The sequence below is a fragment of the Vidua chalybeata genome, chromosome 10 (assembly GCF_026979565.1).
Source record: "Vidua chalybeata isolate OUT-0048 chromosome 10, bVidCha1 merged haplotype, whole genome shotgun sequence".
In the NCBI taxonomy this organism is placed as follows: Eukaryota; Metazoa; Chordata; class Aves; order Passeriformes; family Viduidae; genus Vidua; species Vidua chalybeata.
Genome location: NC_071539.1, coordinates 14,913,600 through 14,939,111, shown reverse-complemented (window position 1 = coordinate 14,939,111; position 25,512 = coordinate 14,913,600). Strand labels below are relative to the sequence as shown.

The following is a 25,512-nucleotide window of genomic DNA, read 5'->3' as shown; positions in this document are numbered from 1 at the left end:
CTACTGAGCACCCACACTCTGGAAGAGCAAGAGCTGTATTCAAATTTAACAAAGCTAAGCTATTTGAGTTGCAAGTTGATTCTGTATGACTTCATTCTACATACTTCCTTCAACCGAAGATTGCTAACACCAGAACAGAAAATTGAGAGGGAGAATAAATACTAAAACTCATTCATTTCAGAGTTCTTTGTAAGAGCATCTAACTTTAGTTACCTCAGAACAGACTTCACATATTCTGAAATTTCAACATAATCTCTTTTATGTTGTTTTAAATTTAAGCAGACTTGATTAACCTTTATCATCAAGTATGCAGCAGCTCTTCTGTGCTAACTTAGGTCTGTAATACAGGAACAAAACACAGCCGAGACATAAAATGCAAAGCTACACTTTAATTTTTGAAGTTACTTACTGCTCTGAAATGCCTTGAACTTCTTTTACCCACATGCTTTGCTCCTTATCTCCCACATAAGCCACTTTAGTTGGGGGCACTGCATTTCCCATGTAAAGCTTCTGTGTGCCATGTGGTTCTTCCAAATAAAACCTTGAGAATATTGACAGATAGGAAATTTAACCAAGTAAGATTAACCTAGACATAACCAATTGTGAGCAAGACTGAAAATAGTTAGAAATTACTTGATAAGGATGTGGAAGACTTGCAGCATCGTTTTTCTCTATCCCTTCCGCAACAGGCCACAGAGCATGTTTTTAATAAAAAATACCAGTACATGTGCTATTCATAAAGGAGTATTATATAGAAATGTTCACTGTGTGGATTTCTGTGCATGCCTTTTTCCCTCAAAACTAAGAAGAAGCTCTCCCAAGCTTTGACATCTATAACAAAACAGTGAAAGACTTGACTGCTACAGAGGCAACCAAACCTCAGAACAATGTTAAACGTTCTTCACCAAGAAGCCTTTGCTACATCTGGACTAACTGGTTGTTAGTTCTACAATAAAATCAAAATTTCTGTGCAGCCCAAGGAACTTAAATTGAAAAAAAATCAGCAAGAAAACAAAGAACTACATATCAGGTAACTCTTACTTAGTTTCTCCATCTGACACTGCAACAACTCTGGCTTCTTCAAGGTGGGGCCAGTTAACAAAAACTCGCTTTCCAAGTACTGAACTGGCAACATTTTCTACCGTCTGAAAAAAACCCAGAAGTCTTATTACTAATTGTTTAACATATTAGAAGATTTTTGTTACAGTATTTTCAAGTTATTTTTGCAATAAAAACTACAGTAGTTAAATAACAGATTTTCTTGCAGAATAAAAAACTCATTTTATCTTACTAAAATATATTTGATACTGATTACATAATCCCTATGTAAAAATGTGGCTTTTAACATGTTGCATGTATTACTTGGAAGACCTGGGATAATTTGTATGTCTCATATAGGTTTGCTAAGTACTTCTTTTGTTAAATCACTTAGAACTATTTGTGTCTCTGGGACACAGTAAACAAAATGACCGTTTAAGATTACCAAGGAATTTTGTATGATATATTTTAATTAAATATCACATTGAAAAAAAGGAACAACATTTATGCCCACAACTTGCTAGCATCTGTAAATTCAGTCCCATATTATGTTCTTTTTTTCTAACATGTCTCTGCTATTTTTTAATATATTAATTGGGCTTACTTGATTTTTCTTGCCATGTATCTTGAATATGTACTCTCCCTATTCCTCTATTAATATCATATATATATTGTTTTCTTCCTCTCTCCCTTATTTTATTTATTTCTGAATTTTTTTCTGTTCTGCACTTGTCATTTGATTCCTCTATCAAACAGCCTCAATAGAGTGGAATGCATTAAGTTTGCTTTGTTGATTAAAAGGAAACACTCTTTCTTTATAAGTGGTCATCTCTTCAGCTAGACAAAAGACAAACACCACTGATCTGGAGAGTGTTCCCCTGCATTTATACCGTTCATTAGAGACCAGCTCCTTACCCAAGAACATCTAAATGCTACCACAGAGAAAGGCCAGAAACTCAACTAAGGACACTGATACTTCATATTGTGAAGTCTGGAAAATTATAAATGATTTTAGCAGACACTCAAAATTCTAGACTGTTTCCCAGACAAATTTTAACACCTCAAATCTGACCATTTAACAAATTCAGACTTCTTAACAAGTCTTTTGTCCAGCTGCAGGCCTTTTTTTTTTTTCTTTTTATCTTTTGGAGCTGAATGCTTACCTGGTCCTTTGAGTTCTCATCAACTGTGATTTCCAACATCATGTTCTCTCCATGGCTGCTTTGCTGAAACACTTGTACACCACTTTTTTTAAGGTAGAACTAGGTGAAAACAAAACAGCACATAAAATTTGAGCTCTTACATAGTTATCTACTACATACAATTGAAATGTTGGAAAAGGAAGAATCTTTTACCTTATGCTTAATGTGCTTTAAAGTAGGAAATCCACAAAAATATAATGCACTCTTGTTGATTTTAGTTATCTTATTGTGGGTTATTTCTACATGCCAAGCATTCAAAGGTATTGTTTTATACCTAAAAAAGAAGTGGCAAAACATTTGCTCGTGCAGATTCACCTTCAGTTCTAGAAAAAATCATTACTCATTCACTCATTAATTGACAACCCTTTGCTTTCCAGCAACTAATTTATGTCATTTGGAATATATAGAAAGGACTATAAAGAATGCCATGTTATTGCTACAGAGAGACTATTCATTAGGGAAAAAGACAAAACTTCAGGATATATGCCAAACTCACTCTTTTAAATAATTGTAATTACTGAATTCTAACTAGCAATGGTTCCTTATGGCATCACTCATCTTCATAACTGTCCACTCTTTACCAGCTATAATCCAGCAACAGACATTCCTCCTCTACTCTGCTTTAAAGTTTAACTACTGTTAAGCTTATGTTTCCATTTCATCTTCAGTTTGTGTGAAATAAAGCTGGCTACTTTCAGTGAGAAGAAGGTGAAAAACAAATTTGTGTTTAATTCTCTGCACTGGATCCAAATGCTTACATTTAAAAAAAAAAATCCCACTCTGGAATTAGCATGCCACTAAATATCACTGTTTATCAGCTATCTGTACCAGTCTTTCATCTTTTGTCATACAAAGTTTAGTCATTCTCTGGTTTGCTCTTGACAACTTAGCACTGGTTCATCTGTTTTGCGAAGTAAATCTGAAGGGACAAATACCTTTACAAGTACCATCCAAAGCAGGCAACATCTAATTCAGTATTTTTCATTTCTCAGTTTACATATTGGCATATGCAAGGTTTGGTTAAAACGTTAGTAAAAATCCTTCAACTACTTTTAGGCTGTTCTAAAATAGTTTCGTCAGCATTACCTCGTGTGACATCGTTCTATTGCAGGGAATTTCTCTGGCCATGGTGACAGGTACTGGAACTCAGCATCTTGGTCATACCAGTACATCAAACAAGCACTGTGAGTGTTTCTTCGTTTCTCCTCTTCTTTTAGGCCCTTATTACAGGATTCCATGGCCTGCAGCAGTCGTTTCTAAATTTTAGAGGAATTAGCACACGTGAAACTGCGAATAAGAATTAGCATGGAAAAAACTACACTGGGAAAGTAACCCAAGAAATCCAGATACCCTATGTTCTCACTGTCCAGCTGCAGCCTCACCCTTCCTCATGTCCCTGATAAAAATGCTCTCTGAACAATTACCATGGAATGAATTTGGACAATAATCACCTTTCTGCAAGCCTGTTTCCAAAATGTAGCCTTGTCTAATACTGTTATCCTATATGCAAAAGCAAAGTACTATTTTATTGCTCTCCATTAATGCTTCCCTATTACTGGTGTTCATGTGAAGGATTTACTGTAAAAAAACTTTTTTTTTCAAGTATTTATTTTATTTTTCTACAGATATTCTCTATTTTTATATGTACATAGGAACAGAATATTTTTCTTAAATAAACTGAACCAAAATATCTGAATAGCTGATTAAAAACATTAACAACACCAAGTCCACAGCAATTAGGACTTCTGCCACCTAAAACTAACTTTGCTTGTGGTAACTTAATCTAGATTTATTCCCCAAGCAGCAAACATTTATTTTTCTATGATCTTATCAAGTGTTAATTTAAACTTTCACTTAATTGCATGTCTAACTGTTGATAAATTAAGAAATTCAGAAGTTTTGTAATGCAGCTTTTATGGACAGCAGATGCTGAAAGAACTTACCTCATCAATAAATGGGATTAAGACTACAGCTTCCCATTCCTGCTGTTTACCATTTAGGTCAGTTTTAAAATCAGGTGGATAATATTCTATAATAGGAGAGTCTTGACTAGTCATCAAATGCTAGGAAAATACAATAGAGATGACATGAAAGGCAATTTAGCACTAATTTTAGGAGGAGACAAAGGAAGGCTTGTCTTAAAACCAATTCAACGCTGTACAGAAATGAAACATTTAACTGTCCTAGCTGGAAATTGCTTAGCAAATGTAAAATGTTGTATTTATTACTGACTTTACAATGCACTACATATAGTCTCAAGTAGAATATTTCATACACCTAAAATGTAGAGATAGAATTTAATTAACAAGACATGCAAAAACACCAAGAATAGAGTAAAATAAAATAGACACTGAGCAAGCAGTAGATAGATAATGAAATTTAATTCTATATCTTACCTGGTAACATTTAGGTAGCAGATCCTTGCTAGCTGCTGGAAGTACAGCAAGAAGCTGTTCAAATGGCATGAAAGGTTTTCCAAGTTCAAATTTGATTTTGAGTTCACTGATGTTGCGAATATCTGACAGGTAAGGTGCATAATGATAAGGGTAATACCTGCAGGTTAAAAAAACCCCGAAGTTACATGACTTAATTAGAGCACAGCAGTGTTCACAGATCAGAAACAAACCAAACTACATTAAATGTTCCCAGCATAGAAGGTGAAATGCCACTCTATCTTTCAGCAGTCTCTCATTTCATGTTTTTTCTTACCAGCTCCATGATTGAACTCCATGGTAATAATAATGCAAAATCCATTGTATTGCCTGGACATAACATTCAGCTTGATCAGCTAAGAAGGCACTTAAAAGAAAAAGGGAAGATACTTATTAGTGTTCTCATTTTCACTGGTATGTAAAAAGTACTTAGCACGTTGTACATAAGGATGAAGATAGAATATTTTGGGAACCTAATAATACCATGATTTTCTGTTCCTCAAACACTTATTACAGAAAACTTGATTTGCAGCTTTTGTTGCATTAGGCAAAATCATCACCACTGTAGTACTCTGCTGTGTGTTTTCTGCTTTTGACATGGGATGAATATTCTGTCTTTTATTAGCATCACAAAATGTTGAGGGTTGGAAGGGCCCTTACATATCATCTTGTTCCAACCCCCTGCCATGGGCAGGGACACCTTCCATAGACCAGACTGCTCAAAGCCCCATCCAACCTGGCCTTGAACACTTGCAGGGATGGGACATCCACAGCTCCTCTGGGCAACTTGCTCCAGTGCCTTTTCACCCTCACAGTAAAGAATTTCTTCATTCTTATCTAATGAAATCTACTCCCTTTCAGTTTGAAGCCACTATACCTTGTCCTGTCACTACACACTCTTGAAAAACGTCTCCAATAGATATTTACAAATGTATGTCTCTAATATGTATCTACACAGACTTGTCTTCAGCATTTAGGAATTAAAAAAGAAGTATAAACTTACTCAGACACTACTTCTACACCCATTTTAGTCATGTAGTAAGTTCTTTTGTATTGCCTAAACTCAGTTTCAAACAGATCATCATCTTCTGGTTCATCTTCCAATGTGGCTGGAAAACCAGTCATGAAAAAAAAGGATTAACATTCACTTCTGTACTACAATAAGGTTTGAAAACATTCACTTCTGACATAATGCCTTAACTTTATTCCTCAATTCAAAGCTGTAAGTACTCACATCTTCCTGGCACAGAAAGTAACATGAAATAATCAAACAGAATCTTTATCCAGAAAAATTCTGAAATTTTTAAGAAAGGCAACCCATTTCTTTAGCCCAATTACAAGAACAGAGAAGGTAATATAAGATGTCAGAAAAAAAATCTGAGAAAACATTAAAATTAATTTTAAAATTTAATTATGTTCAGCAACATCATCTAATATCATGTAGTTATATTCATACATTTTGGACAATTAATTTCAAAACATGAGCAAGAAACATTTCCTACAAGTAGAATGAGTTTAAAACCAACCACAACCAAAAATCCTGAAGGCATATAAAAATCTGTTCCCCTGTCTCCCCATCTAAGAAAATACCTATGCATACAATTATCAAAACCTTAATATTGTTGAAGGTTTGTTCATTAATTCCTTTAACTCATCATGGAAATACAGGGCAGGGAAGAAGCACCTCTAAAGCTTTAGCCCCACTCTCTCTCACCAGAGCAGCTCCACTTCCCAACAGCTGACTACATGTCTTGCATTCAGATTAGGCTCACCTCTGACATGCAATTCTTACAGTTCTTTCAAATCTATACACACATTTTTTGTTATATGTGTATGGAAAAATTATTTGCACTTACTTTTAGGAGTCATTTCACCTTCACCTTCATTTTTTTCTAAAGCAGCTAAAGATATAGAATTTTCCTGAGCCTATTAAATTAAGATTTGAGATAATGTAAAAATACAGGTTAATGCACGAATCCCATTCAAAACTTGCAACTCAAAATGCTACAATCAAAATGTATAAATATTATTTATTATAAACTCCGTTTCCTTCTCTTACAACTGCTTCAAGAATATTATTTAAGCAGACAAAAAGGACAGATCAGACAAAAGGAGCAGTCTCAAAACATTAACTGCTTAAAAAATACCTGAATATTTGTGTTCCAAAACGCTACTCTTTCCAAAATTGCTCTGTACACAAAGAACAGGATAACAATATACAAAGACAGATTAAATGCAAAGGAATTTTCCCCTGCTACTCTACACCCTGCTGAAGCATATAGTGAAGGGCAGTCAGTGGAAGAGGTGGTGGGGAACTTGACACTGGGGCAGAGACAGGATACTGTTATGTAGTAGCACACACATCCACAAGGTGCTGTTCCTTATTAATTGGTTATATCTAGAACTGCAAGTTTAATACTGATCTGAGATACCTCACCAATGAAATCGCTCGTTCCCTATTTGTTGTCCAGTAGTTAGCCAATACCAAGACTGTACATGAATGCTCTATCACTGTATCTGAAACATATGGAACTTCCAGCAGACTATGCATTAAAAATTACAATTATGAAGCATAGCAGGTTTGATCATAACACACACAAAACTTAAGTTCTGCTGCTGTTGAAGAACAGCAAAGCATTAAATACATGTTTATGAGACTTTAAAAATCATGAGCACCTGCCCCTGACTGAACCATTTCATCACTCACAACCAGCAATGCATACAGGCAGAATGCAAACTGTTACAATTTACTACCTTTTCTGGTGTGAAAAAAATCTCAAAACAGAGGTTTATGCCACTTTATTTCTCTAAGATTAAAGTACTGATTTGCAAAAAGTAACATTCTTATTTCTGAAACCGTGCATTTAAAACACCGACCTTTTGTTTCTTTTGTTTATTTTTTCTGGCTTCCTCTGCTGCAATCCCAGCTGCTTCATTGAGGTATTTATTGCCCACTTTACTTTCAAACCATTTTAGGTCAACAAAGACTTCACTGAAGTGTTCACGATCAAACTGTGAGATTAAAGAAAGTTTGCAAATATTTGAGGGATGTCAAATTTAGAGTGCCAGATTAACAATGTCCTTGTAGTATGTGCATTAGATTACATTTAGAGTCATCTGTACATAAACATTTTGCCCTAGAGATACAACTAAATAGATTAATACTAAAAATCCTGTTTCTCAGCAATATGTAACAATACAGCCAAGCCATATTTTGTTTTCTTTCAGTAAGGCAGCAAGGTGTAACAAAAAAGAATGAAATAACTTCTACATTTCACTATCAACTCTAGAAGCAGTGCACACATAGGGTCTGGTTAATACAGCCTGTGCCACAGATCTAACACTTTCACAGCTCTATCCAAGAACCAGAAAATAAAAGCTGAAGCAGGGACAACAGATGATCTCCCTCTTTCTAAATTCAGCAGAATGTTTAATCCCTTCCACTTCTATATGGCCTATACCTTACCTCATCTCTAGGATGGATTACTGCACCAGCACTTAACAGGATTACCTCCTGTACACCAGTTAGCTCATGAACAACGCTGATGCCTGCCTCTCAGAGATGCTCCTTGACCTTTACTAGTGATTTTCATAAAAAACCTGGAAACAATTCTCCCATCCAAGACCTTCAGACATACCCCACAGGAAACTACCAGCAGGAAAAACAAAGAACATCACTGCCTGGAGCAAGCTTTAAGAATACACAAAAATCACAGACAATTCTGAGCTGGAAGAGAAGAGACCCACAAAGATCACTGAGTCCAACTGTTACATGAATGGCCCTACAGGGGCTGAACTCACATTCCTGGCATTACTGGCACCTGCTCTAGAGGGACTGAACCCACATCCCTGGCTTTACTGGCACCTGCTCTAACCAGCTTTACCTGATACTGCCACACACTTTGACGGGAAGTAAGTACCATGATTCTACTGGTGAATCCTCATTTGATTTGCAGGATTAAAAGCATTGTGCTGCATTAAAGTACAGATTAAATTATTCAGTCTTTTTCCTCTTATGCTGTAAGATCAGACAACAACTGATTGGATTCCATCTGTTCAATACTAAAACAGCTGATTAAACCACCTGTAAAACACAGCCATACTGGGTACCATACTGAGTTTAAATTCAACATTCTATAAATTTCAAAGTTACTTACATCTGACAATCTTGCAAGGTATTTCTCAAAACGTTCTAAATTCAGATGCCCATTTTCATTGATGTAACCTGTTGAGAAAATTAAGCATGCTTTTGAACTAACAATTCAACAACTTTAAGATTTGCATTTAAATGCCGCACGGGTAATAAAATGCAATCTTGCTGCCCCTCTAAGGAAAGTGCAGTAAATGCTAAACATTCTAATGTGACAAAAAAGTCAATAAATACAAATACATCAATGTTAATGCTTCTGTTTTCCACAACTGAACTTAGTCTTCTCACCTCCCAGTTCTGGCAAGATAGCCATGTATGTTCTATAAAGTAGCGGCAGTGCATCATGATTAATGTGTAAATGAGGTAGATGAGGAATAAAATCATTTCCTACAAGGAAACCCATTAAGATCCAATCATCTATTATCCTTTCAATATCATATTCAAAAGAAATCTTGTCCTGGAGGAAAAAGAAAAAGGAAAAAAGAACAACACTCAGGAGTATAATTTTTGTTGTAATTTTTACTTAAAGACTTCACACATTCGCATATTTTTTCCCATCTCAGCTCCATTAGAACTTACTTTTACTGGGGAAAATTCATAATCAATATATTCTCTCATCAGTGATAAGTGCAGTAAATGAAACGTGGTTTCCTCTGGTGCACACACTCTGTAAATTATTCAAACCACCAAGTTAATTATTTATAAACACACTTTCAACATTAATATTAATAAATCCAAGGTTACCCAAACACAAGAAATTTTACTAGGATTGTATCTTCATAGAAGATATAATGTATAAACATTTCCCTGAATCTTTTTTAGGATTAATCTGGTTTGGTCTATAAAATTTTGCAGTAGAATCTTCTAAACACCAGATGTGATTGTATGGAGAAGAACTAACTTAGAGAACAGCTTTGTGGAGTTCCATGCTGCAGTAAGTATCTCCTAAATCCTTATCCCATTGCTCAGAAAAGAGACAAACTACTTTTCTAACTAGTCTGAATGAGAACAGAGTACACAGATTTCCATCTAAACCAGCTGGGTTACATTTGTAGTCATTTGAAATGCTTCTTGTAAGAGATCAATATGCTCAACTTGAAAACAGGCTCTGTATATATTATTTCGTGGCTTCAGTGCAGCACTAGAAGAACAAACCTACTGCTTGTTTATGGCATAGTCAACACATATTCTGCCTTCCTTTTTTCTCTTTGCTAAAACTATTCGTAAAAACCCCAAGCCAACATTAGCCCCAAATCACTTAATACCTACACCAAAAGATTAATGAGCTAAATTATGTATTTCAAATTAATAAAGGACTATTTCACCTTGCAGATACTATAACTAGCTGAGACCACCTCCAATGACAAACCAGCATAAATCCTTGGGTCTTCACACATAAATAGGAAATTTCAGAAATGATCCTAAGAGGAAGATGTGTGTGATAGCAGCCTTCAGATAAACTCGTGTAAGACAAATTCTGAGCTACACTGGGCTTCAGAATCAATTGTGTCATTTTTTAAATGCAATTTTCATATTGATATTAAAGAACTTTGGCAATCAGGTTGATGCTATAAGACTCTAGAGACATTCTGCCCTTACTCTTCATTGCACTGGACTTGAAAATCCTGGTAAGAGAAGCAATTTCTCTCAGTGAAAAAAATCGTGGAGAGATGTCAATTTGTACGTATTTTTAGGATTTTCAAATTTCCAAATATAAGTATCCATTAAAGTAACAATATTGACAGAAGGCAATTCCTGTAACTTACAGAAGTAAATTCTTGTAATGAGCAAAATTATTCAGAAATTACAACATGGAACAATGCTGGGGGTGGGGAGGGGAATAAATAACACTTTGCCTTTTGATTTCATACTTTCACTAATTAATCTTTCAGAAAGTAATCATACTCTTATTTGACATTATTTTATTTTTTAGAAAGATAAAACCAAGGTTTTACTTCGATTACATGTAAGGTCTTTAAAAAATATTGCAGTGCTGCATGCCAACACTACCCATGAGTATTAGTGAAATGTTGACTGCAAAGACTGAAAAGAAAGCATATTTCTGATGTTTATCATATTGTCCTTGGCTATTAAATATTCCTTTACTAGCAAAAGTTATGCATTTATCTAAACATTTATGACTTATCCTGTGTTATCCAAAATCCTTTCAGTGTCAGAAATGTTTATTTCTGTCCCCCCCATCTTCTACCTTTATGTACCCAATATATACTTAAGGTCCTTCCAAGAAGGAACCCAGCCACAGGAACAGTTACAAATTATTCCTGTATTACTTCAGCACAGCTCCAGGTACACGCACAGCTCTGGAACAAGCCACCATCTTCTGACTGTTTATAGACCACGAGTTATTTCAATTGGGCAAACCCTGAATAATAGCATCTACCCAGCCATTTCAAGAGAGTTTATTTTAGTAATTATCCTAGTAATTTATATTTATGCACAAAACCTCATATATATATATATATACATACACATTTTAGAAAGTTAGTATCTGCATAACACAGTTATGGAAACAATGTCAATACAGCCCAGGTTGCTCCATTATTACATGAAGAAGAAAGTAAAACATACTAAAGTTTTAAGGATTTATCAGCTGTTCTGACAGCATATATTTTTTCATGTAAACCAATTCAAATGCACAATTTGGCACGTTGATTTCTCTAATTTCATGATTATTCTAACCCAAAGAATAAACTAAGACTTCATTGAATTACTATGCAATCAATTAAAAAAAAACCCAAATCACCACACACACCTGTTTTAGTCACCCAGTATGTTTTGGATTTAATTTCATCATAAATAAAGTGAGAGTAAAATTAAATCAATTCACCTTTGAGCCTTTTTACCACCAAATCTGACTTCTTCTCTTAAGAGCGCAAAGTGTGCCTCATGACTTGTTAATCCCAGCATTATCTATTACAAAGAGATATCAGAAAGATCTTACTTCTTAAATTTTTTTAAACCTTTCAAGCAGCATAAAGAAATTTCGATGTTTATTTTCATTACAAATTCAAAAGTTTGCAGGAATAAAAAATGATATGCTTGTTTCAAACCATTTTAAAATCCTGTAAGCTTAGGAACATATCAGAAATGCAGACACTTGACAAATCCCTGTTGTTTGTATTATTTTAATTGCACATACCAAGTCAGCATCTAAGCCATAGAGACAGTGTCTTGTGTTTGGATCATGATGGGGCTTTGCTTTTTCTGATCTGATGAACTCCATAATTTTATGCTCACCTTCCCCTGGGGTCTGGACACCAAAACAAAACAAAAAAAAAAACCCACAAAAAATATTCAGCAGTAAGTATTATTCTGTACCAAAAAAAATTATTTAAAATAGGATAGTAAGAAAATGTAATGACCTCATGGCCTGATAAGTAGACTGCTATTCCTTGCCAGGATTTGTCTGTGGAAATCTTCATATTTACAAAATATTTAAGATGCTCATTCAATCTGGCCATGAATTCAGTTCCTGAAAACAAAAACCTAAGTTAAAGTTTTTCACTAGCTTGCATTTATATATCACAAGTATTTAAAAAAATGCCAACAAATAAAACTTCTGCCAGAGATGAAGGATAGGACTGGTTTCTTTCCTAAGACATTTCACTTTTTATATAATAATCTAAAAACTTTTTAGAATAAGACAGTATTCCAACCCTACTGAATGTTACTAAAACTATTGCACAAACTTAAGCCTTTATTGATTCTGCCTTCTATTTTTTCAAAAACATGCTTAAAGATAGGAAAATAGTACCAAAGTACAGATGACAAACCATAAACGCTTAAATTTAGGTAGCCGACAAGTTATCTTACCCGGTGTAATACAGTTGGAGTCAAATCTGGCTTCTGTAGGGAGAGTTTCTCCCTTTTCCAATGCCTTTTTTATTTTATCCTCTGCCTCTTTTGCTGATCTAAAACAAAACAGCATTGGAGAGAGAGTAGAGAATGAATCTTCTTATTCAAATGTTAATATCCTAAGTACAACTTTATGACAAAATAAATACAGTTGGTTATTTAGAGTGCTTAAAAAATAAAAAAGAAGGGAAACTGAATTCCTGAATAGAGTTTAAACTTATTTCTGATACAACTAAGGTGGCTTAAAAATAGCACCTTTTTCATAGAAATGTGACAATCTGTTACTATTAAAATGCAGTTACTATTTAGATTACCAAGATGATCATACAATGGTTGATCACAATTAATGGCTATTAATGTTGAAATAACAGGAATATTTGTTATCTAAACATCTGAAAATGCTACCCTAGAACGATAACTGTAACATAGTTAAATAAAGCAGCAGGTGTGGAATTCCAAGGGAGTTATGAGTGAACAATTTACCATGCTCAGTAATGGAGAAATTAACAAACATCATGCCAGACTTTCTTGGCAAAGAATTTCCTAAACACTTCTGAACCAGAAATAAAGTAACCAACAAAGTTTTAGGTTTTTATCTGGCCCTCAATTCTGCTACAATTTTCTATTTAGAACTCTTAATCTCTACTTCCTCTCTACCACCTTTATTCCTTAAAGAAAAAATTACATCAAAAACCAAACCACAAAAAAATCCAGTCGCTTGAAAGTGTTTTCTCCTGTTCCTTTCCTGCAGCTTGTTTACACTGCATTTCACTCACCATCCCGGTACTGTCAGAACACTGGCTATTTTTCCTTACAGCAATCTTAAAAAAGCTTCCAAATCTCCCAAAACATTACTGCAATTGTTAATCCACTTGTAGCTCTGTGTCTGAGCTAGCTTGGTAACTGGTATCAATAGGAAGTCAGTTTCATTAGAAACTTGATTTTTTTCTATGCCTTCCACTACAGCTACCAAATAGGCATATCTAGAACTAGCATTCACAAATACCAAAGACTCTCACATGTTACGAAGCATTTGGAAACATCTGAAAGAGCTCCACTGCAGAGCTGTTTCACAGAAAATTTCATAAGAAAAAGCTCCCCTTGTCACCAAGTGCCACATACACAGGGAAAATTTACGTAACAAGCAAACTTTCATTTTGGAATCCTGATTTAACATTTTACAGGTAGTTACCCTCATTCAATTAAAACTACTGTCAAAGGCACAACCACTCACCATCTCTTTTACTTTTCATGGCACACATTTCAGTAAGTGGGTTCTCTTAAGTGTTTACTATCCTCAAGACAGAGTCAGAACTGATCTTCTTACCTAAAACGTCTCCCACGCTGCTGATTCATTTTTGCTCTTGGAGCTACTCCATCAACCGCCATGAAGAAAACCTTTCTTGGTTTAATAATGCGAAATAGTACTTCCAAATAGTGAAAAATATTGGCAAAAATCTTATCTTCTGAGATTCTGAAGTGGACATCGTCATCATTTGGATGTGAACACTGATGTATAATGCCATTCATGTCCAGGTACAAGTTGTCGAATTCTGGAATCTGCAAATGCCACAGTTAGTACCGCTTGGTGAATGCAGCCACTGCCCAAGGCACACCTGAGAGCACTCTGGAAATGAGCTGAGGTGGGAAGACCTCTGTGGAACCTCCTGCACACCAACAGGCAGAGTAAGAATATCTGGACCAGGCATGGGTTTGCCTGCACATGCAATCTGTTACTTTGATTTTTCTCAGTGAGCCAAGCCAGCTGAACAGGTTCCTACTTTATCCTGGCTGTTTCTGGAACTTCAAGACTTTTGTCCCTGTGCTCAGACTATCTTCTACATTGTAAAATGGAAAAGCAAACCAAAACCACTGTTTTCAGGAAGATTTCTTTTCGTTTTTGCAAGCCTGCACATTTAATTGATTCAACCTTTCATAGCTGCACTACAAACAAACAAAAAAAATACAAAACTGAGCATGCAATTTCCAACAATATTTCCAAGCAAAATTGGCTTAAGAACCTTTAGAGCTCTCCCCCTGTTCAGCAGCTCCTACTCCAACCACTGCATGCTGTCTCTTTAGCTATGCTTGTGAACATCTTTGAGTCTAGAGAGTGGAAGTTACCACCAAAAGCAGAGAGCTGGCAATAATAACATCAATTTCTTACCCAGACTTTCCAAACAGACTTTCTTTCTCGTTCTAGTTCTCTGCTCTTCTAACAGCCTTATCTATAGCAGTCACACTTTCTTTTAAAGGAAAAAGAAAGCCTTCCCAAATGTACACAAGCAACATACAGAAAACAAACACTGGTAAACAAATGACACAAAGGGGCCAGTACTGCCTCGGTGTCACCAAAATGCACCACAAGAGCAACTGACATTAAACAAATCTATTCCCTAATCCCCCAGTAAGACTATTCACAAAAATCCCCCTATCATCACACCTAGGAAAAGGCACTGCCAACTTGCTACAGTTTTCTATAGCACTGCTGCTGACACAACTTTAAAGGCACCTTGTTGAGCTTGCATTCATCCTCCAGATGCAAGAGAAATGCATCTGTCTTAGAAAGAGGAAAGGGTGAAGAGAAGAAATTAGAGGCAGGATCAGGAATGATCCCCAATCAACTGCTGTAACTAGTTGTCTGTTGCACATCATGATCTTTAGTATGGTTCAACTCCGTAACCAAACTGCTCTCAATGCTTTCAAATAAGCAACATACATAAAAGGTCCCAGGTTTTCTTCAAGAACCACAGCCATAATATGATTTACCAATAATGCTGTTTTACACAGATAGTAAAACAGCCTTTCAATTTGTTGGTTTGGTTTTTTTTCTCTCTTAGCATATACTCTAGATGCCAGTATGTGTCAGTCTGTATATTCAAGTGATCTGGAAGGGTTAAGTTGTGTTTACTGTTTATCTTAAGAGCTCTAAGTGCCTCTTTTAGAAGGCATCAAGGATAGCACCCTCTGCTGCCATTCCCCTGGTTAGAGCAGAGACTGCTGCCTCCTCACCTTGCCACAGTTCTTCAGCACAAGTTTAAAGATGTGTGAAGAGCCCAGGCTTCTAAGGAAACAGCAGAAAAGGCAGCATAAACTGCTGCCGCCTTGCTACACAGATAGCATTAGACACTTCAGAGAAGGTGAACAAATCATAAGCAAACACCTAAGCTTTGAAAACTGCTTTAAAACTAGCAGGTAAGGCTAAACATCAAGGCTGGGAATTGCTGGAGCTGGGCATCTTAGTTATACTGACACAACAGCTTTTTAATCTTTAAAAATCACAGGTGTTTAGGGAAAACATATTAATATTCAAACACACTCTCAATTATCACCTATCTCAGAAGATCCTTACTCAAACTATAAAACCACATCTGTGACACCAGCTGAAAAATGATAATTAGAAGCACTTGTATCCAACAGGTACCAAACATGTCATCTCTGAAAAGATGACGTCTTTGTCCAACTGTTGGAAATATGATTTACGGCTTTAGTTTTCCAGGCTGGAACATACTTCCCGGTTTAGCTGCTAACACAAACTGTCCGACGCAGGCGACAACAAGGAAACGCAGCAGAGCTGTAAAACCTGTCCCTCGTCATTACCGCGCCACTGGCCGTCAGCAGCTGTAACTTTTCTGAGTCCAACAAGGAGTAAACTCCGACCTTGGCTCCCCGCGGGTGCGAGGCAGCACCGCGGAGCTGCCGAGGGGACCGAGCGAAGGGAGAGAGCCCGGCGGGGAAGCCGGGCACGGCCACTGGCCACGGGCCGGGACCCGCCGCGGGCCGGCAGTTCCCCGGGGGAGCAGCGCACTCTGGGTCCGGGACTGCTGAAACCATCGCCGGCCCTCAGCCGCGGGCTCTGGGCACTGCTGCCCGCCAGCGGCAGGCTCGGCCCGGCTGTCAGGGGGCACCGAACGCCTCACCCGCTCCCCAGCGATCGCCCACCGCCGTCCCACCACTTTCGGCCCCTCCGAACGGCGGGTCCCGCTGAGCCGCAGCCGCCTCGGCTGTCGGCGAGCCGGCCTGGGCCGGGACTCGGTCCCGCAGGGCCGGCCGGGGCCGAGGCCCGCGCGCTCGTCCCCCTCCCCTCGTCCCGCCGAGGGGCCGGTCAGGACCCCCCCCGGGGCGGGCCCGTGTCAGGCAGCGCCGCTCCGCCCTCAGCTCACCTGATGCTCCTTCAGCACCTGGCTGAGGCAGGGGTACCGCTCCGAGATCCACCGGTAGAACTTGGGGACCCCCATGGCCGCAGCTCCCCGCCGCCCTCACAGCCCCGCCGGAACCAAACACCGCGGGCCGCGCTCCGCCCTCCTTCCGGCGCGCCGCGCTGACAGCGGCCGAGCGCCCGCACCACCGAGAGCGAGCGGGCACAGAGCGGCGCCGGAGCGGGGCGGGCCCGGCCGGGGCGGGGCTGGCGGCGGGGCGGGAGCGGGGCGGGCCCGGGCCGGCTCCTGCCCCTCGGCCGCCTCACCGCCGCCCCCGGTACGCTGGGCCTGGGAAAGCAGCGAACACGCGGGACCCCGTTGCCCCCTGCCCCGCCCCAGCCCGGGCCCCCGTCCCGCCCCCCCCCCCCGGCCGCAGATGTGCTCCCCACGCGATGGCAACGCCCGGTGCAACAGCTCCCCGGGCGGCTCTCTGCGCTCCCATAAACCGATAAAGCCTGGGAAAAACAACAGAACGTCAGCACTCAAACACAACACCGGAAACATTGTATGTTCCAAATATTTTTCTAGGAAAACTCGTCACATTTATGGGACAGTGACAACACTTCTAGATTGCCCATTAGATCGACGGAGAAACAAACGCCCTAGAAGCAGTTGCACACCCATTCTACTTTCCCAAACCTCTGGATTTCAGCTGAACAGAAGAAACACTCGAGTGTCACACCACCGTGTGAGCCTGTAATAAAAATCTAACAGCGCTGTCTCTCAGAATAGCAGAAACAAAACCACTATACAAAAATTCTAATAATAGCCAATTGTAGGTTAAAAGGCTATAATTTTTCCCTATTTCCCCTCCATCCCTCATTTCCCTACAATTTGGATGCCTAGAAAGCAAGTATTACTGTAAGTTAGCATTCGCCTTTCTACCATATTTTAGTCTACTCTTGTCTGTGCTAGAACACCTTTTCTGAAATGGAGTCTGAAAAGCACTCCCTAGAGCCGTGCTTTTTCCAGGGGAGGAAGAGGGGATGCACAAGGCTCTCAGGAGCCTACACGGATGTTACAGTCACAGCTACAACCACCTGCCTGCTGCCCTGGCCTTACAGCCACACTGCCAGCGTACTCCAGCTCCCAGCTTTGTGCCGTGTCCTTCAGGTGCGTCTTTTAGAGCACTGCACTCAGGGCTAAGGAAACAGGTTCAGAACATGGAACCACTTTACCAGTTTACTCACGCTAAGATTTAAAATCCCAAAAGCTTTCCTAGAGATAGCCATGCAACATGGAAGAAAGTTGAAGAAAAGTCTACTGCTGGAAAGAAATACTAATAATTTTTAGAAAGCCGTTCTGAATATGAGTACAAAAGTTAAAATAACTACTTTACATCCTATCAGTATTAAACTTCATTTTATTTTCTAAGCCAAATTAGAAACGTGTACAAAAATATACAGTCCTTTATAGAGTGCATCTGTCAACATCATGAAAATCTTTCATATACTCAGAGACTTGCAGAGCCTTGCACAGTCTAATTTTTAAGCAGTTCTTATGTACTGCCTTCTATGTACAAAAGGTAAGTCCCAACACCTTACACATCTGCATTCATAGCATCCTTGCAAGGGCACTGTACATTTCACAGAGATTTTGGAACACCATAAGCCTTTTCTTCTGCTTGCAGCCAAAAATCAACAGAAGTAACCAGGTACCTCTGACTGATTCCTTCCCAACAATATTATAGCTACAGCACTTGTGGATGCTATCATTCCAAAGGGAACAAATATCACATATAGGGAGCCCAGCCCATATACATCTGGCAGAGCAGGTTGTCATCACTTGCTTCTTGAATGAGGTAATGAACATGCCCTTCAATAGATAAAGGTAATCCTTTGATTCTGTTTCTAGTCTTAATGACACCTTGCAGTCGTTGTTCTATATCAAGGACATGGGTTTTGGCCTGGAAAGAAGAAAAAAGAAATTGGTATTATTCATGAACTTCCACTTCTCAAAATAAAACCAGTATTTCTTAGGATGTGTTTGAAATAATATTATAATTTAATACAAAATCCAGATGCCTATACCAGCTACATTGAAAACAAAGGCTACTCACTTTTAAGAACAATTCTCTAGAATGGATATATTATTGGCCAAGCTGTAACTTTTGCCTTACATTTTTACAGTTAAAGGTTACCAAAGGAGAATGAAAGAGCTATATAAATATATCTGAGAATTGTTAGAAAGCTTTATTGCATACAATTAATTTTAAATAAATGCAACATTTTCCTAGCCTTGTTCCTGGAATTCTGGATAAAATTTAAGTCTGGAAAATTTAGATCAAAATTTGAGCATCTCAAAATGAGCTGTTCCAAGGCCCACTGGATTGCTAGTTCATACCAATTACACTCACACATTTTCTTTTAAAGCTCAAGCATACAGTTGGCACTTCTCCAGAAAAAGCAGTTAACATATACAATTATGTGGGCAGTCTTGTAAAAGAAAATTCTTGTAAAAGAATGTAGACATAACTGGTTAGTAACTGTTTGAAGAACAGGAGATTTTCTGTGCTGAAATAGAACAGTTAAGTTCTTTGTTGTCATACAGTATCAGTGATGTAGTTTTTCCTTATCATAGCTGTATTTGTTAGTGCTCCCTAAGTATTGTCTGCTATTACACATTTATTTTCATTAAACAGTCCTTAAAAAAAAACCAAAAATAGAAAGGGACAAATCAGAAATTTTGCACAGAAGGAAGATAATAAAAATTAAACTACACTTTGGATGAATAATAGTCTTCAGCAGCAGCTAGTAAAGAAACAGTATGAAATCTTAATATTAATCACATAATTCTCTGTATGTACTATGGCATTTATTTATTCAATAATAAACATCCACTCAGGAAAAGCATGAATATACACATGGAAAGGACTCCAAATGTAAATCTGGAGGACTCTGCAAGTGAGGGGTAAGAAGATCCATTGCTTCTGCTGATATTGTCCTTGATTTAGTAACACCAACAAGAGAATTACAGGCTTTTTTGTTTGGTTCTTTAACAGATGAATTACATTTTTTACCAGTTAATAAAAATCTCTTTATAGATAAAAATGATGAACAGAGATGATGAACAAAGAACAACCAGAGAAATTTTTAAATGGAAGAAAAAAAAAGATGAAGTTTCAATTAGGAAGTATGTAATTCGTAACAATAACGGACATTTGACATTTGAATACCTTAGGTTGTGTTTGTTTTAAACTCACCTTTTCATTGACAACTTCTCCAGTTTCATTCACCTGGGCTTTTGTATTCCCTTTAACAGGTTTACTCCATTCCACAAGAGGATCATGGAGAAAAGTCTTTAAGACACTAAATAAATAAAAAATTTAGAAAAGGATATGATACGTAAAATACATTTAATTTTCAAGACACAAACACTGTCAGGAGCCTGTAGTTAGTGCTGAATATTTATACAGCTTTATATTTAGCTCCATGTCATGGTGAGAGTGAGCTGCAGGATAGGCATATGCTGGAAGCGGCATATTCCCCAGCAGTTACTGTTTCACACGTTTAGACTACAGACAGCTTTGAGGAGTTTGTAGCAAAAGCAGTTGCCATACCTCATCAGAGGCTCCCTCTGATCACGCATCAGCCTCAGGGTGACTTCACAGGCTCTTCGGAAGAGCCCTTCTGTTCCCATGGGACCCATCCCATTAACCATGTTGTGAGTGAGGCGGAAAGGAACGATTTCCGGAACTTCAAAAGTTTCTCCCTTTACATTGAGAAAAAAAGGTATGCCCTAAGTGTTTTAAGCATTATTAAAGAGTAACATGTGCATTGGCTTTAAGTTTTTTCCTCCATCTTTGTCAGTGGCAGTTTCCAGTTTCTAGCTGGCAAGAGATGTTTGCTCAGCTCACAGTCCTACTCAGATAAGGGGAAATTACTGGAAGTAAAAGGTAACATTGTCCAAATAACCTATTTCCCCCTGTTTTAACACACTAACACAGGGTATAAAATTTTGTTCTTAAATATATATTTATGCTCTGTAGTCTCATTGCAAAAATGCTAACTTTTCTTTTATAACATGCAAGTTAGTTTAAAAATATTTTTTTTTAATTGTTATATAGGACAATTTAGACTTACTAAAAAGAAACCAGAAGAAATAATGTAACAATATTTCTACCTCACTTATCAGAATTAAAAAGGTCACATATCCCCCACCAAAAACATCTTTCACTGGAACACCAAAACTCCAAATCCCAATCTGGTCACAATTTCTGCTGTTTATTTTACAGAACCGTTGGAATTTTTGTGCTGAATTTGTGTGAGAGAAAACAAGAAATTCTCCACAGCAGCAGAATTCTGAATGTAGCAATTAGTTTTGTTTGGAGGGTGATAGTGGAGAGAGAAGAGTCACAAAATATAAACAGTCTAAAATTCGGGCTGTTTTAGTGTATCGACATCAGGTCATCTGATATTGGCTAAATCAAAAAGTGGTTTTCATTGAATGCAGCACACAGTACGATCACATCCTCTTTATGTTTCCCAGGCTTTTCTGGGATATAAATACAAGACAAAGTGAGACAAAGAATACAATGAATATATTCAAGTAAAAACTTAGAAATTTGTAACATATATTCATATAATATACAGAGCACATTCAGCAAGTGGCATTTCTCACCTTATTGAAAAGGCAGTTGAAATCCACATGCACACACTCCCCAGTGAAAGAATCAAACAAGATGTTCTCCCCGTGGCGGTCTCCCAGCCCCAGGATGTAGCCCACCATGGACATGACGGCAACGGAGCGGCAGTAGGCTGACCTGCTGTTGTACCTGTGGAGAAACAGCAGGCAGCTCTGAGGCACTGCTTGCCTCACCTGTCCTCATCCTGTGGTCCCATTAATTCTTAGGGAAATACACAAAATAGATGCTCTTGAGCTGACCCAATCCCAGTCACTCACCATGAAGTAGGGTCAGGAAATGTTCTAAGAAACCATTCATGAAAGAGAGGAGGGTGACGAGGCAGAAGGACCTCTTTGAACATTTTTAGCTTTTCAGGCAAAGGTGCTGACTTTGGAAGCATGTGCTGCCGCAGCTCTTTCCCAGTCATGTAGATACCTGCAACAGACTTCCTCAGTTAGGCAGAAGAAATCCCCAAATACAAAGCCCTATATGTACTATTAAAATATGGTAATTTAAAGAAAATTAATTTCTCCATAAAGTTGAAATAAATGATCAAATGAAAAATAATCTATAAACCATGTTGGTTGTGGGGTACAGGAAAGTTTTTCCCCAAACTTTTATTGCACTGAACAGAAAGCTGCTTTTTTAACAAGAAATTCAAAAGAAATCAGATCTTTTCTCTGGAAAGCTGCTGTATTCCTAACCTTGATTCAATTGTATATTATCTTAATTTTCTCACATAAATGTAACAGAAATGAAAAATACCAAATCAAATCTAAAGAAAAAGTTCACAGTATTTTTTATTATTCAGTGCTGCACCTATATTCCCACGCTGCTGAAACAATGTACATCACTATATTTAGGAAAGTATTAAGATGCCTGTGGTATCAGTTCTTGTAAGGAACTTTTTCATTGCAAGCACCAACTCTCTTCCATTTAAGAGCAAAAGTCTACCACACATATGAATAATAATATATTGATGATAGATAAAAATACATGTGACTACATCTTCCTAGAATTTAGCCTGACTCTTGCCATTTGTTTCATTTACTTAATAAGATACAAGCCCTTTAAAAATATCTAAAAACTTTTACTATATTCTAACATATTTCTTTACCTTTCTCCTTATAAAGTTTTATCAGGATATTTCTTAGACCAGCAGTGTTATTCACCCACTCAATTATGCCACATTCATCATTTAATGGAATCACTGCGTAGGTGCGGATATGGAGCTCTCGCCTACGGGACTCTGCATCTTTTCTTAAGCACTATTCACAAAAGGAAAATGAGATTAACACAGAACACAGATAGGATCAAAATGGATCTATAGCATTTACATTCTATCTATAACTACCTTCTAATCACACAATCTAGAATTTACAAATCTAAGCATCGCAGTCTGCAATAGGTCAAATGAAAGCAAAATGTGCACCTGTTCTCCAAAGTAAATTTAAAAAAAGAGGATTTTGCAATAAAATAGGCAAATTGCATTACTTGTACATAGCTTAAATCCCTTAAAAGCAATATTTGAAATAAATATTTTAGTGTTTCAGAGATGCTGTCAATTGCTTTAAACTCACAGAAGACATGGTACCATAACCTAAAGCACATTGCTGAAAAGCAAAATAGAACTAAAATAAGAGGTATGGCAGTACTTCAGTATGAAAAAATTAATTTACCTATGTTTTATAAAATATATTAGAAATTACTAAATAAGAAATAAGAAGCATGACAGCAGAAAGTCTGCAGATATTTATTTATTGTAAATAACCTGTCCTGTCTATTTTTGCTGGAATAAGCAATTGTTTTGGCAATAAGCAATTGTCATTTGTTATTGTTTTCACAAGCCTGTAAGAAGTCATACACTATCAATTGCTATTGTTTCCGTGCTAAAGTTAATTGGCTTTTTTTGATAGATAGCTCAGTGTTCTGTCCTGGTCAATAAGTATAATGCACCTGATTTTCTCATTCATCAAACCTTATTAATAAGGGAGTTGAATTCCATGAGCCGACAGTCTTTTCTCAGATCATCTTTTGGCTTGCACATCATAATGTAAGATTTCCCATCTGAACCATTCAAGGTGATCTTTTTTGGCTTTTGAAGTGAGGCAAGAATTTCCACCTAAAGAAAAATGAACTTTACTAACATCTGTAACAGATTATTCAAAATAAAGTGTAATTTTAATAAACCACTGCAACCAATTATGTTAGCACTTCCACAGTGCTGCAGCCCATTAACCTCAGACTAGAACTTTATCTGGGTGCCAAAGGGCCACACCTGCCTCAGGCTGCTGTGACAGAATCCACTCAGTTTCCAAAGAAGTAATTATGGAATTTCCTACTTCCTCCCATTTCTAGAGAACAGAGATGTATTTGCAGCTATATTTGTTTAACATGAAGTGAAAAAGCAGGTGACAATTAGAGCCTTACCACATCATCAAAGCCTGCAATGTAGGCCCAGCAGCCAGGAAAAGGGTCATGGTTAGCATGGGTACCAGGAATTGAAGGAAGAGTTGGTATCATTACAGATTGTAAGGGAATGAGAATTTCACTGAATGTGTGCTCTTCTACTAATCTTTTCAGTGTTTTGAAATGAATATTCATGCTTAATGTTGAGTTGTTTCCATCAACCTTGAAAAAAAAAGGATGACCAAAGTTAGAAATAACCTTCAAAGTTAACAAACACGTAAAATAACACTGCCCTTTCATATTAGCTAATAAATAGACTAGATAATAAATGCTGATTGAAATGAGAAGAACAGCAAGCTATATTTCAAATTAAATAAAATAAGTAAATATATCTGGCTGATATGACAGACTTATTTTTCACTTTGAATATAAATACAGAATAATGAAAGAATTCATTTAGTTCTACCTTTATTATCAAGTTGATTTGTTCATAAAAGCACAACCACCATATTTTTGTAGTAAAACTCTGAAAATTAATGGGCATTAATGATATGTGAAAGTACAAAACAATGTAAAGTCCATGCACTGTTAAACAAGCCATTATGCACTGAAAGTTTTTACAGTTTGCTCAATTTAGAGCTCTTTTAAATGCTTTACAATTTAGTGCGGTTTCTGCTAAACTGCAATAACATTATGAATTAATAATATTGATATATAATTGTTAATATAATAAATTATTAATGATATAATTAATATTATGAATTGGCGAATGAAAGCAATCAGAAGCAGCTTTTGCATGAGATTCTTGAATAATCCTACAACATGCAGTCATTTGTTCATCTTTGTAAATACCGGTTTGTTGCAGAGTTCCAACAGCTTGTCCGTAAGGCGTGTGGCATCTCCAATAAATTTTGCCAAAGAGTCCTTCATGTGAATAGCTCTGTTTAGAATTTCCTTACATCTATTGACTCGCATAGGGTAAGAGGACTGAAAAAAAAGGAAAGTTAAAATTTATTAAACAAAGAGTTGAAGAATCCTCCCCAGTAATTAATAGTCTTTCCTTATTGCTTATCATATTTAATATCTGGAGGAGGATGTACTTCCATTGAAAAGCTGAAGTGGTACTGTTGGTGGGTGTGTGGGGGTTACTTCTGAAACCATTCTTGGGAGTCCCACAATATAAAGGCCAATATTCAAGAATATGTCAGTGTATCCTGAATGTTATTTCACCAGCCTCAAGAAACAGAAGAAACAGTATGCAGCACACTTCTCAGTCTGCTTTGGAATGACCTTACTGCTAAGTAATTACTTGTACATCTATCTACTAAGTTGATTCTTTGATTATAGGACATAGGACTGAAAGTACCATAACACAGTAAATGCAACAAAATCTGTTGCCCATAACTCCCATAACTACACAATTCATCAGCTATTTCTTATTCAAATTTCCTTTCCTAATACACCATGCAAATTTGGATGCATATTAGCATTCCAATTTGGAACATTTAAACTGTAATATTTGAATTAAGACTGCAATAAAATAATTTGCAGTGATGGCATTGATATCCGCTTCTACAACACT

The 25,512-nt window shown here is 37.4% G+C and overlaps 2 protein-coding genes and 1 long non-coding RNA gene across 17 annotated transcripts in view; 1 reads left to right on the top strand and 2 right to left on the bottom strand.

The window, feature by feature from the left end:
- Window positions 1–17,033, bottom strand: part of XRN1 (5'-3' exoribonuclease 1) — a 37,917-nt gene extending 20,884 nt beyond the window's left edge. For 4 of the 13 annotated variants that reach the window (XR_008432512.1, XR_008432513.1, XM_053951305.1 and 1 more), the window contains exons 1-20: window positions 16,862–17,029; window positions 14,026–14,258; window positions 12,657–12,754; window positions 12,206–12,315; window positions 11,983–12,093; window positions 11,671–11,753; window positions 9,402–9,489; window positions 9,111–9,279; window positions 8,830–8,897; window positions 7,550–7,684; window positions 6,529–6,598; window positions 5,676–5,781; window positions 4,950–5,039; window positions 4,637–4,793; window positions 4,184–4,303; window positions 3,327–3,496; window positions 2,394–2,514; window positions 2,202–2,300; window positions 1,042–1,145; window positions 410–541 (exon numbers count right to left, since the gene is read on the bottom strand). Coding sequence is in view for 9 of the 13 variants with exons in the window: in XM_053951305.1 (XP_053807280.1) it covers window positions 410–541; window positions 1,042–1,145; window positions 2,202–2,300; window positions 2,394–2,514; window positions 3,327–3,496; window positions 4,184–4,303; window positions 4,637–4,793; window positions 4,950–5,039; window positions 5,676–5,781; window positions 6,529–6,598; window positions 7,550–7,684; window positions 8,830–8,897; window positions 9,111–9,279; window positions 9,402–9,489; window positions 11,671–11,753; window positions 11,983–12,093; window positions 12,206–12,315; window positions 12,657–12,754; window positions 14,026–14,258; window positions 16,862–16,936 (2,339 nt within the window). In the remaining 4 variants the exon portion in view is untranslated. Of the gene's footprint in view, window positions 1–409; window positions 542–1,041; window positions 1,146–2,201; window positions 2,301–2,393; window positions 2,515–3,326; window positions 3,497–4,183; window positions 4,304–4,636; window positions 4,794–4,949; window positions 5,040–5,675; window positions 5,782–6,528; window positions 6,599–7,549; window positions 7,685–8,829; window positions 8,898–9,110; window positions 9,280–9,401; window positions 9,490–11,670; window positions 11,754–11,982; window positions 12,094–12,205; window positions 12,316–12,656; window positions 12,755–14,025; window positions 14,259–16,861 lie in introns of those variants that run through there. The other 9 variants (XR_008432511.1, XM_053951302.1, XM_053951303.1 and 6 more) reach the window with 5 other exon arrangements.
- Window positions 17,034–17,103: 70 nt separating this feature from the next.
- Window positions 17,104–17,618, top strand: LOC128793077 (uncharacterized). The gene is made up of 2 exons (XR_008432652.1): window positions 17,104–17,174; window positions 17,426–17,618. It is a non-coding gene; the product is annotated as an uncharacterized LOC128793077 (long non-coding RNA).
- A 624-nt stretch (window positions 17,619–18,242) lies between these two features.
- ATR (ATR serine/threonine kinase) overlaps window positions 18,243–25,512 on the bottom strand; it is a 39,260-nt gene continuing 31,990 nt past the window's right edge. For all 3 annotated transcript variants that reach the window (XM_053952038.1, XM_053952039.1, XM_053952040.1), the window contains exons 39-47: window positions 24,783–24,917; window positions 23,952–24,152; window positions 23,500–23,643; window positions 22,639–22,789; window positions 21,800–21,956; window positions 21,518–21,671; window positions 20,457–20,608; window positions 20,100–20,205; window positions 18,243–18,803 (exon numbers count right to left, since the gene is read on the bottom strand). In XM_053952038.1, coding sequence (XP_053808013.1) covers window positions 18,630–18,803; window positions 20,100–20,205; window positions 20,457–20,608; window positions 21,518–21,671; window positions 21,800–21,956; window positions 22,639–22,789; window positions 23,500–23,643; window positions 23,952–24,152; window positions 24,783–24,917 — 1,374 coding nt within the window. In that variant the 3' untranslated portion in view covers window positions 18,243–18,629. The remainder of the gene's footprint in view (window positions 18,804–20,099; window positions 20,206–20,456; window positions 20,609–21,517; window positions 21,672–21,799; window positions 21,957–22,638; window positions 22,790–23,499; window positions 23,644–23,951; window positions 24,153–24,782; window positions 24,918–25,512) is intronic.